Below are 14,036 nucleotides of genomic sequence, written 5' to 3'. Positions count from 1 at the left end.
AAGCTTGAGCTATGGTGATTAGAGTGACCTTCACATCAGTTAGCATTTGGTCAGACCAAGAGACCAATCAGCAGATCTACCACTCTCTATATGGTATTGCTGGTCTAGAAGAGCTCTTTGTTCAAGATTGGCAGCATACAGCTATCATGGCTTCCAGCGTAGTCACCAGAGCCTTGGGGGAAGTGGTCAAGATCCTCGTCCCTCACAGCTTAGTGAGATCTGCAGCTCTTCGGGGCTGTACTAGACTGTCGGAGAACAAGATTCCAGTAGAGCGGTAGTGTACCATGTCCACGACATGTATTCTGCAGGAGTGATACATCACATGTCTAGCGTTTCATTTTGCATGCTTGCTTTTGGACGAACAGCACAGAGCGCCATATCCGTCTCCGCTCCCGCCAGGGTGCTGTCTCCTTGCATGCTCGACGAGGCGTCGACCAAAGGAACGACCGATGAGTTCGATATCGTTCTCAGGCAAGCCACAATAACGCACACGCGAAGACCAGTAACCCGCTAGCTCTTTCTAATGGTGGTCGGCGACCATGTCTGCCGTAGGTCTAGAAGATCGCACGGGATGTCTCGCTAAGGTAGAAGGAGTTTAGGATAGAGGCGGGGTTGACCGAAGTCCTCTGATGTGGACCTCGTGTAGACCACAATGGGTGCTGAACTATCGCAAAGAGGCCAGGTGGATCTGCGGGCGGAGGAACGGTCCTCCCGCTCTTGGATTAAGCGGCCCATTGAAATCGCTTTCTCGCCAACATCTGCAGGCCTTGGAGTGGATCTGCTTCTGGCATCAGCGATGGGCGGCCCGCTAAGGCAGTGTGCAGAGCTGATAGGAGCAGGGAATTAACAAGACCCACCATTCACATCGATCGCTCGCGCTGCCCGGGAATCGGTACACGAGATGCCCGGGGTCTCAGCAGAGCCACTCACCAGCCGCGGAGAGAAGCAGTCGACACGTTTACGGCTTTTGGCATTTTCCTTTTAGCCTTTTTTGTCGATGCTGGCTTCCCCGGCAAAGCTCGCTTATCGATCCGCAATGACATGGTTGGACACGTCTTTAGACGACATCAAACGACCAGACGGACATTTTGATCTAAGAGAGAAAATCCGAAAGAAAGAAAAACCTGCAGGAACATTGTAAGGCTGCTCTCGGCTGGCAATCCATTCTATTCTAGTGTGATTGTTTCGTCGGATTTGTTCTTTTTTCGCGTCCCCACGCTGCGTCATGCGAGAGCTTGGACTCTAGCCGCAGATCGTGACCTCCACCTATCTCCACTTGCAAGGCTGTCTCCATCTCCAGCCCTAGTCGCTTTAGACGATGGCGCATCCTACCAATAACCTTTATGGCATTTTATCATCTGCAGTATTCCTTATTGGGAGCACCACGCGTCAAGCAATTGGCATCCGGCTCGAGAGACCGGGTCCAAATCACATCATCTGGATCCCCGGTGGCAGGTCGTCGCGGTCCGGACCTGCAGAGCCAATCGTTGTCCCATTCCGAAAGCCTGGATTACTCTTCAAGGAAATGTTTTGATTGATCCACGTTTGGGATCTTCGTGCTCAGGCACCCTGTAAGGCATTGGGTTTTGAGCAAGCTCAGACAACGCTTGCGAACGAGTATCCAAGTGTGGAGTCCATCGCAACATCGCGTGCTCTTAGCAAAGGCCGCATCAAAACTGGGAAGCATTCAACAATGTCGGCGGTAATGCGCGTCTCCACCATCGATGATGCGCATCAGGCGTCATTGTTCGGACACTGTTCGATTGCTCACTGCCGACACTCCATATGCAGTGGATGCAGGCAATTCAATATTATTGAACAACGTGGCGCTACCCTGAGCGGTGGCGCATCTATCAGCTATCGGTGAACTCCTGACGCTTGGGACGAAATGTCACCCTATTCCAGAGTTGCAATTATGGTTCGACCCTGTGATGGACCATACTTCCTACGAAAAACGGTACCAGTGCGCAGCTATGCCTTCAATCAGATAGTTATCAGCCCTGAAAGTTAGAAGAGATATTTGAGCGTTACCAAACGTTGTAACGTAGCTTTACAAATGTTACAACACCTGGGTGGTCCGATACAGTCCTCTAGGTGCGCATGCTTTCTTCCGACTGTACGCACGCTACTTCTCGGCTACCTACGAACGGTGGAGCGCATTGCAGAAACTCTCCGGTGAGACTGAAATGGAACTTCATTACCCTTTGAAGAAGGGGTATGACAAAATCTACCACAAACGAAGTTCACAAGAGAATAGCGTTCGATCACGCAGGATGTCACAAGTGTTGATCTTGCCCAGTGCCGACTCGCTCAAGCGTGCTGCTCAGTCTCTGACACGGGAATATCCCCTACATCTGAAGTCACTGCGCAAGTACCGCGAACAGACTGCCGATTGATTTTACGGGAGTAGCCCGTCTGATCACAGTGCGCGACCCCCACTTAATCGGGTTCGCCGCACCCCAATGCGCATCATGGCTGATTGGCTTTCATCTTTTCGATTTTGAAATTGCCATGCAGCATCAGGTAGAACAGTTCGCTTCTTGTCCGAGTCTGTTATTTTGACCAGGACAACTCCACTTCATATTGGTTGCTACAAGCGAGGCAACCTTCTTTCAGCTGAACGTTCGTGGCACCGCCACGGGAAAGCGGCATGTCAGAACGTCAATCACAGCTCCCGACACGACTCGGTCTCACCGTGCCCATCACGATGAGGCTGCATGCATTCGTGCATGAAACTTACTGTGGGTTGTCCTTCTCGAGAACGACTCGCGGAACCAGAATGCCGTCATACATACGTCGTGAAAAGCGTGGTATTACCCGGTGGAGGTCAGCCTGCATGTTTACAAGAAGGCATAAATAATTGGGATTCACTCAATGGCTCTATCAATTCGAAGATTGTAATGTCAGACTTTTGAGTTCCAGCAATGCAGGGTGATGCCTGAATCTTTCGCCCAATAGAGTGCTTGCAGCAATATGTTCTCAGATCAGCTCATGTATGCCCTGTAGTGGCAGAGTGGCGCTGCGTTAGACCTCGAGTATGCTGCAGCTGTGTGGCCATCCTCCGGCTGCACGACATGATGCAGGGTGGTCTTCGTACTGTCTCTGATGGTCGAAGGTGCAGGATGTCCGCCGAAAATAAGTATTACAGGGGACTACATTCCTGTCGTTCCAACCTAGAGCATCAGCATTGTCTTCTCAACATCGTTGTAAAGTGCGGACCCCAACTTCAACGTTCTGATAGATAAGATACAACCACACTGTGATAGACATCAAGCTCTCACCCACCTTGGGGACACCAACCCCATTTACGCATGTATGTTCTTGCTGTCAGATATCACCTTGATACTATCAGTTGTAATCACGGGAAGTTTTATGTCTCCGCCGTGAGCATTCGCTTGCCTAGGATGCCGAAGAGCGGTATCCAGGGCTTACCCCGCGCATATGCCCCGCACCTGCATCTAGTTATCAGGACCTGACCAACCACGGCATCTGCTTTGACGTCGTAAACGCCGGATAGTGATGGTCGGGCGATTTCCGATAATGCTCTTAAACAGATATGGTTACGTGTTAGACAGATAGAGTTACGTGTTAGATCCGAGGTAAAGGAAGTCTATCTCGCCTCGTACGAAGGCAGTCACTGCATCGCGACTTCCATTTGTTGACACTACAGAGAACGTGCCTTCTTCCAGCTGTCACTTCCAAGGCTTTCTATTGACCTCTTCTCCATTGTACAATCCCCACTTCTTGTCAACTTTACAGCTCAAGAATCACAAACATGTCTCCTCCGTCGGCAATTGAGCCCCAGGCAGGCGACGAGACCAAGCCCAACACGGTTGCGCCGAACGAGCCTGGTCTGAACCAGAAAGATGGAAAGGCGGAGATGCTTAAATTCCCCAAGCCGCCAAAGTTTGATGATCCGTACAAAGAGCGCGCATATCTGAAGGGCCGACTTGCGGCTGCCTTCCGCATCTTTGGCAAATATGGCTTTGACGAAGGTGTGGCTGGTCACATCACGTTGAGGGTAAGTAGAGCACATAACAGGCATACGAGATACTAAGACCATATAGGACCCTGTAGATCCGACAACATTTTGGGTCAACCCATTCGGTGTTGCTTTCAGCTTGATCAAGTCTTCCGATCTCATCCTTGTCAATGATAAAGGCGAAGTCATCGACGGTGGAGAGTGCCGACTGCTGAACACAGCAGCCTATATGATACACCATGCTGTCCATGACGCGCGCCCCGATGTCATCGCTGCAGCACACTCGCACTCCATCTACGGCCGCACGTTCTGCGCACTGGGTCGCAAATTGGACACCATCACCCAAGACTCGTGCGCGTTCCACAACGACCACGTTATTTACGAGTCGTTTAACGGCGTCGTACTAGCCGCGGAGGAGGGCAAGAACATTGCAAAGTGCCTGGGCGACAAGAAGGCGGCGTTACTTCAGAACCACGGCCTGTTGACTGTGGGCAAGAGTGTGGAGGAGGCGGTGTTCTGGTTCATAAGCATGGAGAAGTGCTGTCAAGCACAGCTGATGGCGGACGCGGCGGCGGCGGGACGAGGCGGAGAGACTGTGAAGATTACGGAGGAGGACGCGGTCTACACACACAAGACGATTGGGAGTACGCTGGCCGGGTGGTTCAGTGCGAAGCCGTTGTTCGACGTGATACACAAGGAGACAAACGGAGATTATCTCGAGTAGGAGTGTTTAGTCAATCCAGATCAGTCATCACATGCAAATTGGTGGCGTTGCTCGTAGGGCCCCACCGGCGTCTTAACTCCGCCGGCGGAAGACGAGATGACATATGGGGGCGCGACAAGTTTGTTTTTCTGTTTTGTAAACAAGACGTGCGTAAACGTATCACGGCGGAGAAACTGCAACGGAGCGGAGCGGAGCGGCGAAACACGCAGGTGGCCCTGGGCTCGCTCCAGCTGTGTTTGGGCGAGGGACGAGGGTGGCATGCTCGCTGCAGTTGTGTTTGCGGGCGACGATGGTGTCATAGCGTTCTGCAATGCAGGGTCGCAAACTTACAGTTGAACCCTGGAGCATCACTTGACAACTCGCAGCTTTGCCGCCGCCTACTTGACTTTTCTTTTCACGTCCTCCCAATCCTCGTACATAAAGCCCACCAACTTGCTTATTCGTATTGGAGGCGCATCGCATCTGCCACAGTCGCACAGGCAAGCTGACTCTTCCTGCACGCAAGACGCGAGCCATCTTTAGCGGGGCATGGCAAAGGGTCCTGCAGTCGTAGTCGTCGCCAGGTACCGTCTCACCCACCCTTCACGGCTCCACATTCCGGCTAGATCGCTAACATCCTGCGCAGACATGGCGCGCGTCTCGATGCGGCCGACAAAGCATGGCATCTCTCTTCACCGACGCCCTACGACCCGCCTCTCACTTATGGCGGGTGGTCGCAGGCAAAGGCACTTGGCCAGCGCATAGCGGCACTGCTGCACGAGCGAGATATCCAGCAGGCAGAGGATGCGAAGAACGCGACCAGCAACGACCCCGCACATCTCGACCTGAGCAAGCTGAGCATCTCGAAAGAAGGGAAACCGAAGAAGAAGAAGCGCAAGATCGTCATACACTCGAGCCCTTTCCTACGATGCGTCCAGACGAGCACGGCAGTAGCAGCGGGCATCTCGCAATACCATGCTCCGACCACGCCACAATTGGGCGTGCCTACACCCCCCTCCAAAGACAATAATGGCTCGCTGGTACCCTCTGCGAAGAAGGCGCCGCGCACCAAGTCCACCTCGTCGCAGCCCCGAACCTTCGAACCGCTCGCCGACCCCAATCTCGAGATACTACCGCGACCCCACACAGGCCCGGAGAGGGTGTTGCTACGCATCGATGCCTTCCTGGGCGAATGGCTGTCTCCCGAATACTACGCTGACATCACAGCGCCGCCAAACTCGACCATGATGGTGGCAGGCGCCAAAGCAGATCTACTGCGGAGAGGCGACTACATACAAGAACAGCCAAACCCGAACAGTACCAAGGGCCACTTTCCAGGCGGTTGGGGGTCTGGGACCAGCACACCCACCACTGGCAAGAGCGCTGGTACAGCCATGGGCAGTCTGGCACAGTTTGCACCGCTGCGTGAGCGCTCAAGCAGTTACGCTGGCCCACTAGGTCTCGAACGAACGCCGTCAAAAGAAGCAACCGCACCACTAGCAATGCCCATGCAAACACCAAAGCCCACCGCTGTACCCAAACGCGTTTACCAGCCGCCAAATCCTTCGTACTCCGTCTCTCCAGCCGATCCGATACCACGAGGCTACGTCGCACATGCCCAAGAAGCCTGCGTCAAAGTAGACTTTCAATGGGACAGTATGCGTCCACCACAAAACTGGGGCGATGGCGGCGAGTACGGCGACGAATGGAGCACAATGCACAAGCGTTTTAGGAGAGGCCTTGCGGGCATGATGGAGTGGTACAGAGCCCACGGCACAGCGCCCCCGAAGGATCAATTTCCTGGCTTCATGTTTAAGGAGCCCTTGCGCCTAACACCGCCGCCCATATCGCACGCCAAGTCAGACCCCTTCCCAAACTTCAGCGATGATTCAAATACGGATGATGAGGAAGAGCTGGTTTTGATTCTCATAACTCATGGAGCAGGGTGCAATGCTCTGCTAGGTGCCATGACGAACCAGCCCGTCTTGATGGATATTGGTCTAGCATCGCTTTCCATGGCCGTTCGGAGAGACGAGCCTAAAAAGACACCTGCGCCGGCCACAATACATCAGCGAAGACTTTCGGTAGCGGATCCCGGCATGTCAGATACCTACGACATGAAGCTCTCAGCTTCAGTCGACCATCTGCGGCCTGGTGTCGACCCTTCGAAGCCGCTATCTGCGCAGAGGCAGACACAATCGCCAGCCACCCTAGCAAGCCCATCGTTAGACTCGCGGCGAAGATTCACGGGATCGTCGACGACTAGCAGTCCACTTGACTCGCCCTTCTCGCTCGGTGAGCCATACAGAAACAGTCTGAGCTCGTTGGGAAGCATGCGGCGAACTTTGAGCTCTGGATCGAATTCCAGGTTCATGCAAAGTGCGACAAGCGGGACTGCGTCTCCAGCAGGCGGACTATGGGGAGGTTCAGGGACAAGCACACCGGCGACCGAAGCAGACATGGCCCTCAACTTCTCAAACCAGCATCCACAATCAAAGGCTGCTCCTAATACTTCCACTGCATCCAAATCCAAGAGCAACTCGATTGCACAGATGGACGGTGCATCTGACACAAGCAACCGCCTGACAAAATTGGACTCTAAAGAAGAAAGGGAGGTCAGCGATAGACCCACTCCTCTAGTCAGTGCCCAAGTCCGCAAACAGAGCGTTCCGACAGCATCTGGCGGTCTTTGGGGCGCGAAAGTAGCCCCAAAGAGCAATACTGGGCTTTGGGGACCACCAAAGTTGGATGACGTGTATGAACACCGTCAAGGGCCTAAGAGGCGCTGGACGGTCACCGAGAGGGAGGAGCCTTGAATGTTTTGTGTTGGTGTGTTATTTTTGTCTCTAGCATATAGCGATTGTCTACTCCGAGTCATTACTGTATGTATCGATCGAGTCATTGTTAGCATTAGCGGCGGGCGGGTAATGGCGTTTGATAAGTAACGGCTACGGCTATGAATGAAACATACCACTCAAGAGTAAACGAGATCTGTGAACGTATGCATGTTTGTACGATCAACACGCGTTGTGCTCCGCCTAATCTCGCCCGATGACTGCCATGCCTAAGGCCTGGAAGGCTTGGAAGTTCCACAAACAGCAAGTGACGCAAGCTTGTCTCACGGGATCGTCACCAGCTGCAGAACGTTGCATTCCCTATTACAAAAGCATCAATCCTGGAGTCTTTGGTCGGACTACGTAAATACCGCACCCGAGCTGCATACACGTTTTAAGAGCGCACTTTTGCATCTTGCATCGTCCCGCCGTTCATAAACCCCGTTCCAACCCACACTTTTTGCATTCGCGACAACCGCGCTCGCCGCGACAGGCAGCCCCAGCGCACTTCGAGACCTTAGCAACCCCACCGTTCGTCCCCACGCAACACGCTAAATAGATCACTCGCATTTGCGCGGGAACCGCAACACGGCATCTGATAGGCAGCGGTGGTCGGGCCGATAGATATCCAGGCGGGCACTTCACACGCAGGCACACCTAGTGCAATCCCACAAGGAAGGTTGGCTTGCATTGACACTTTGGTGGGCGAACTATTCACGCTTTATCCGTGAACAAGTTTGCTGCAAGTCGGTTTCAACCATGTCTGTCAAGTTAGTATCCTCTCCTCCTTCTCTCTTCTTTCCATCTATTCTCTCTCCGTCCTGACCTGGTGGTGTTTGCTTGCTGCGCTTCGTGTTGCCCCTCTACTACCCCGCGGATTGTGCATGTAGCTTTCAGGCGTACTTTTGAGGCAACTTTCATTTCATCAGAGCAAAATGGGGTTCAAGACAGAAAAGAAGACGAAGCCTAACCGCAAAACCAGTTGGGTCATGCTCGCCGAGAATGGCGGGTACACACCTCTCCCTGGCGAACAGACACTCTACCAGTCTCCTCCTCGAACCACACTCTCGCTACAGACTAGCCATCGGAATCACCCCAGCGAGTCGTACTCGCAGCAATGCAAGTCGGGCGTTGTATACCTCACAAATCGACGGGTATGTACACAACCTCACCATTTGGTGGACCTTGCCGACTAACCTTCACATTTAGATGATCTACCTCCCCGTCACCCCAACACCCCAACTCCAATCCTTCGCCGTACCCATCCTCAACGTCACAGATTCCCGCGTAACAGCACCCTGGTTCGGCGCAAATAAATGGGAAGCCATCATCCAGCCCGTCCAAGGTGGCGGCATACCACCGCAGCACGCCGAGCTAGACCTGGTCATGGAGTTCAAGGAAGGCGGCGCGTTCGACTTCGCAAGCATATTCGAGCGGTTAAAGGAGCGGTTACGGCAAGCTGTTGAGGTAGCGCGGGAGAGTGGTGGTGACATGGAAGATGGAAGCAGAGGCGTTGACGGTGTCAACATGAACAACGTACACCTGGAAGACCTACCTGCATACGAGGAGAGCAGACAACACGCCAGAGTTCCAGAGCCTCCTCTTAGCCCGCCGTTGGATGGTTCTGCATTTGGTACCGGCGGTCCTGTTATTGCGGCACCCACGCCATCAAGCCCACAAGCATCCAGTCCGTTGTCGAGCCCGCGAACACAACAGGAGCATTTTGAGCCTCCATCAGACCCACCGCCAGGATATGAGGAGGTTCAGAGAGGTAGCATTGCAGACGAACTGGAAAGACAGGTGATGAATAATCCATGGCAGGAAGAGGAAGCAAGGCGGTGAGCCGAAGAATATTTTCATGATTAGATGGATGTGTTTGAGCAGGGCGTTCCGGGGCAGTCGGCTTTACATGGCCGTAGACATGTCTTGTCACATTACCTCAATATTCCGCTTGGTAGACTTCTTGAGGAACAACTTATAGTCGGTGTGTCCGTTGGCTTTAGACGGTCGCCAATACCATATTCTTCACCTCGGATGCCTGCACGTCCACTAGTTGGTGCGACATGACTTCGGTCAGCATCAGCAACTCAGCAGTCAGCTCCACGAAGCAGCACATGATCAGGAAACGTTTCTAAACTGCGCAGATTGACATGTGAAGCGTCCGCAGACACCCCAGCCGCCCGCATATTGAGCATGTGAAAGCTAGCTCCCCCAGAAAGGATGACGCGCCCCACAAACGAGCTAACCTGAAACGTAACGTACCTCGGCGATTCGCATGCGAATGACCTAATGCTTGCCGCGACCGAACAGTAGTGTCCGCTGCTCCATATACTTCACTCCAAGCCCCCTTCTCTAGTTCTTTCTTTACACAGCTTCTGTATTAACATTACTATTCAAAATGGCCAACCAAGCACCCAACAAAGGTATGTTATGGTAGAGCTTAGGGATCGAGGACAACGAGTGATGAACGAGATCGCTGACGTTTCATAAAGTTCAGGAACGCCTTACGCAGGTCGAGGGCCATCTCACAGGCGGAAGTGGGAGCCCTGGAGCAGTGAGCTCAAAGGGAAAGAAGAGTTTGTTGGAGAAGAAGCCTGACGACGTGAGTTGCACATTCCATCTTCGAACGATGCGACACTAGCGCTTTCGAGCCTATCGCATTTGCTCGTGATGTCCATACACCTGAGGGCTCTTTCTATCTGCGGAGTACTGTACTAACAATCATCTCAATAGATTGTCGTAACCTGCGCACTCCGTACCGCCATCACAAAGGGCGGAAAGGGTGGCTTCAAAGACACCCAAGCATCTGACCTCCTCCACGGCGCCTACAAGGCCCTCATCGAGCGCTCCGGAATCGATCCCAACCTCGTCGAAGACATTGCTGTTGGCGCTGTCCTCGCCCCAGGAGGCGGTGCAACCGAGTTCCGCGCCGCAGCCCTCGCCGCTGGCTTCCCTACCACAACCGCAACAAAGAGCTTGAACAGGCAATGCTCCTCCGGTCTACAAGCATGTGTTGACATTGCCAATGCCATCAAGTCGGGCATGATCGAGGTCGGTATCGGCGCCGGCGCAGAGAGCATGAGCACACAGTATGGTCCTGGCGCCGTATCTGAGTTCTCTGAGCTCCTCGAATCCCACAAGGAATCTGCAAACTGCAAGGTCCCCATGGGTGTACTTTCAGAGCAAATGGCAAAGGCCAAGGGTATCTCCCGTAGCGAACAAGACGCATTCGCCGCGTCGTCGTTCCAGAAGGCTACCGAGGCGCAGAAACAAGGGCTGTTCGATGAGGAGATCGCGCCTGTGACCGTCCAGTGGACGAACCCCAAGACCAAGAAGGAAGAGACCATCACTGTTTCCAAGGATGATGGTGTCAGGGAGGGCGTTACCGCAGAATCTCTTAGTAAGATCCGTCCTGCGTTTGCAAAAGACGGTTCCATCCACGGCGGCAACGCTTCTCAAATCTCCGACGGTGCCGCTGCCGTTCTTCTCATGAAGCGTAGCACAGCTCAGCGCCTAGGCCAAAAAATCATTGGAAAGTTTGTCCAAGCTTCCATCGTCGGTGTGCCGCCCCTCTTGATGGGTGTAGGCCCCGCTGCCGCTATCCCCGTTGTCCTCGAGAAGACTGGCTTGAACAAGCAGGATGTGGACATTTACGAGATCAACGAGGCATTTGCTAGTCAGTGCCTCTACTGCATCAACGAACTTGGCTTGGACCAGAAGAAGGTGAACCCCAAGGGTGGTGCTATTGCTTTCGGACATCCGTTGGGTGTCACAGGTGCTAGGCAGGTTAGCACACTTCTTACGGAGCTGAGGAGGACAAAGCAGAGCATTGGTGTTACTAGCATGTGCATTGGTACTGGTATGGGTATGGCTGCTGTTTGGGTGGCCGAGTAAGTCTCAATAATGGCTTATGGTCACACGATGAAAGTGAATATCTTCTCGAACATTTTGTGAAATATAATTCAATTACATAGTGTTATGAAGAGTAAAATGGTATGTGGTGTGAATGCTATATACAATATTCGCTGGACGTTTCGCTTCAACCAAGCTGGCTGGATACAATGCTTCCTGCGTACGTCCGCATGCGCAGATCTGATTTCTTTCTTGTCCTCCTGGCCATTGATGCCGTTTCCCTACAGACCGCTACTTCTGTGCTGTTGATACCGTGACCCCGAAATCTGGCGCTACTATCGTGTCCCTCTCCTTCTCTATGGAAGTCTCTTATCGTTCCTGTAACCCGTCCCTGGACGTCGCTGTATGTCGGCTATGCCTCTGACTCGGTTCTAAACAGGCCTATGTATGTAATGTCGATGTGCTTTCTAACACACACTCCCGTCCTTTCACCCAGCATCAATGTTGTACTCGTACGGCAAGTCTCCCTCACTCGGATTAGGATGCAAGCGAATGACACTTCCAGCACTGCCCAAAGAACTCTCACTCGAGTTGGGTAACAAGGTACTTGGACTTCTTCGCGGTCTTTCATGAACCACAACAGATCCTGTGTCCGATTCTGCATCCGCATATGATCTTTGTGAGGGTGTGCGTGGCGTGCCAAAAACGGTGGAGCTGCGCTGTTGGCGCGATGGTGCGGTGCGGACAGTCTGAGGTGAATGTGGAGTTGAACTACTATCGGAGGTGGAGAGGGAACTGTTGAAAGAGGACAAGGAGATTTGGCGCTCGAGTTGGGGTGTGCGGTAGGGCAGATGCGAGTGCGAGGAGATGCTTGATTCGGAGCTGGACTCTGTGGGTGCGAGGCTGCGCGTATCAGACTCGATGTCTTGTGCGCGTGCTTCTTCGATAATTTCGGGGTCGACTTCTGTCATCCCACTGAGTATCTCTGCGAAGACCGCCATGATATCTCTGAATTGTGTCTCCGTCAAACTCGTGGTAGAGTAGCGGGCGTATTCGTATTGTGCGAGGAACACAGCGCCGAGAGAGGGTGGATTCAATAGCCCGAAGTCTGCGAGGCGAGCGAGGTATTCGCGCAAGCCCATTGCGCGCGGACGCTGAAGGAGGGTGACAATGCGCGCATCCGGCAGAGGCGGCGCATTGTCAGGATACTGTGGAGCGCTTTCCTCGATCGCAGGGTCTGGCGGCGCGAGTGAAACGGCTTTCGCTTCGATGAGGTTGGGCAGTTCGCAGATGACGCCCCAGTACTGTAGGTTTGGCAGATCAGGCGACGAAGGGGAGGCCCAGCCAGGATGCGAGACATTGCCCCAAGGCAGCGAGTTCATAGAAACGGGGATGATTGTCGCATCAGGTGCATGGTGATGGTGATGGTGGCCTTTCTTGTGCGATTTGTGCTTCTCCCTCCTCGTCTCCGCTGTGTTCGGCCGTGATTCCTCTCCTTTCTCCTCATCTAGGTCAACCTCACCCCTAACATCCCTCGGCCTGCTGTCCCATGCAATAACTGCACTCCTCTTGAAATGCTTCATAATCATCCTCCGCACCCCTTTGCCCACCTCTCCTTCCTCGATCGGCACATAGCTTTTCGGTATCGCCGCAAGCACAGTCCTATTTGTGTAGATGCGCGTCGAGTAGATCAACAGTACGATCAAACAAGTGAGCAGGTAGACGCCACCGATGACAAAAAGCTTTTGAAGTTCTTCAGATTTGATCGACTGATATATCGTATCCGCAGGCGTGACGGCGAGGAGGAGGAGCAGGATTATGAGAAGGGTCGTGTACGTGGTCGAGTACCAGATGCGGAAGAGTGGAATGCGCATCATGGCGGCGGCAGTAGTAGTAAGGCGTAAGGAAGGTATGCATCGGTCTGAGGATATTATAAATTATAGCTAGAGAAGTGAAGTGGCGGCTACATGGCGGACTGAGGGGAGGATGAGCTATGTGATCATGGGGTTGCTGTGAAAGGAGGAGGGAGGGGCCAAGCTACTGACGCGCGCTTCATGCATATGCGCGCGACCCACTCGTTTCCCACCCGCACATTAACCCTCTACCCTACAAATTCCTGATCACGCGGAGCGTTTCTGACAGTAGATATAATCCGGCTCGCTACACAGTTCTCGATCAAAAATCTCAACTCTCGCCTCCTTTTTTTATTCCCTCTGCACTTCATGCAACGACCAAAGTAGAACGTTATACCCCTCACGACAGCCTCAACCGCAACGATAGTACAGAGGGTGTTAGAAACGCTGCACGTCATTGCCATGTCGTCATGTTTCGAAACATTATCGACGAAGATCACTACCCGAGCCAAGCAGCCTACGACCGCTAACTGAGACACGCAACGGCGCAACTCATCTTCTAACGCTTAAGTCTAATATAGTACCCGCTTGAAGCGAGAAATGTCTTAGAAGCTTGCTAACTCGACAGCCGTCTTCTCGCTGGGACTTCGAGGATCGAATACCTTGCGACTTTGATCGTTTCTTGCCTTCCATCACAATGGACACCCGTAAAGGCTCCCTGCGTCCACGCGCGTGTACGCCGCAGTGCGTTTGTCGCAACTTTCCCTTCCGAGCTTAGTGCACATGCGGCTACAGGTGAATTGACCTCTTCT

General features: G+C 53.2%; 4 protein-coding genes across 4 annotated transcripts; 3 read left to right on the top strand and 1 right to left on the bottom strand.

Moving 5' to 3' along the window:
* Window positions 1–3,775: 3,775 nt before the first annotated feature.
* AA0111_g1112 (hypothetical protein) lies at window positions 3,776–7,501 on the top strand (the record flags this gene model as incomplete). The annotated part of the gene is made up of 3 exons (XM_028644949.1): window positions 3,776–4,021; window positions 4,068–4,702; window positions 5,332–7,501. 3 exons carry the CDS (start codon window positions 3,776–3,778, stop codon window positions 7,499–7,501), a joined length of 3,051 nt encoding a protein of 1,016 aa, XP_028511314.1.
* Window positions 7,502–8,454: 953 nt separating this feature from the next.
* Window positions 8,455–9,361, top strand: AA0111_g1111 (hypothetical protein; the record flags this gene model as incomplete). Its single annotated transcript, XM_028644938.1, has 2 exons — window positions 8,455–8,673; window positions 8,729–9,361. 2 exons carry the CDS (start codon window positions 8,455–8,457, stop codon window positions 9,359–9,361), a joined length of 852 nt encoding a protein of 283 aa, XP_028511385.1.
* Window positions 9,362–9,917: 556 nt separating this feature from the next.
* AA0111_g1110 (3-ketoacyl-CoA thiolase, peroxisomal) lies at window positions 9,918–11,413 on the top strand (the record flags this gene model as incomplete). Its single annotated transcript, XM_028644927.1, has 3 exons — window positions 9,918–9,942; window positions 10,012–10,121; window positions 10,253–11,413. The coding sequence occupies 3 exons, from the start codon at window positions 9,918–9,920 to the stop codon at window positions 11,411–11,413; spliced, it is 1,296 nt and encodes a 431-aa protein (XP_028511386.1).
* Window positions 11,414–11,859: 446 nt separating this feature from the next.
* Window positions 11,860–13,248, bottom strand: AA0111_g1109 (hypothetical protein; the record flags this gene model as incomplete). Its single annotated transcript, XM_028644915.1, has 1 exon — window positions 11,860–13,248. One exon carries the CDS (start codon window positions 13,246–13,248, stop codon window positions 11,860–11,862), a length of 1,389 nt encoding a protein of 462 aa, XP_028511084.1.
* Between the last annotated feature and the right edge of the window lie 788 nt (window positions 13,249–14,036).

This window comes from Alternaria arborescens, assembly GCF_004154835.1.
Source record: "Alternaria arborescens strain FERA 675 chromosome Unknown contig_2, whole genome shotgun sequence".
Lineage (NCBI taxonomy): Eukaryota > Fungi > Ascomycota > Dothideomycetes > Pleosporales > Pleosporaceae > Alternaria > Alternaria arborescens.
Note: the sequence above shows the minus strand (reverse complement) of the source record. Positions and strands in the feature narration are given on the sequence as shown.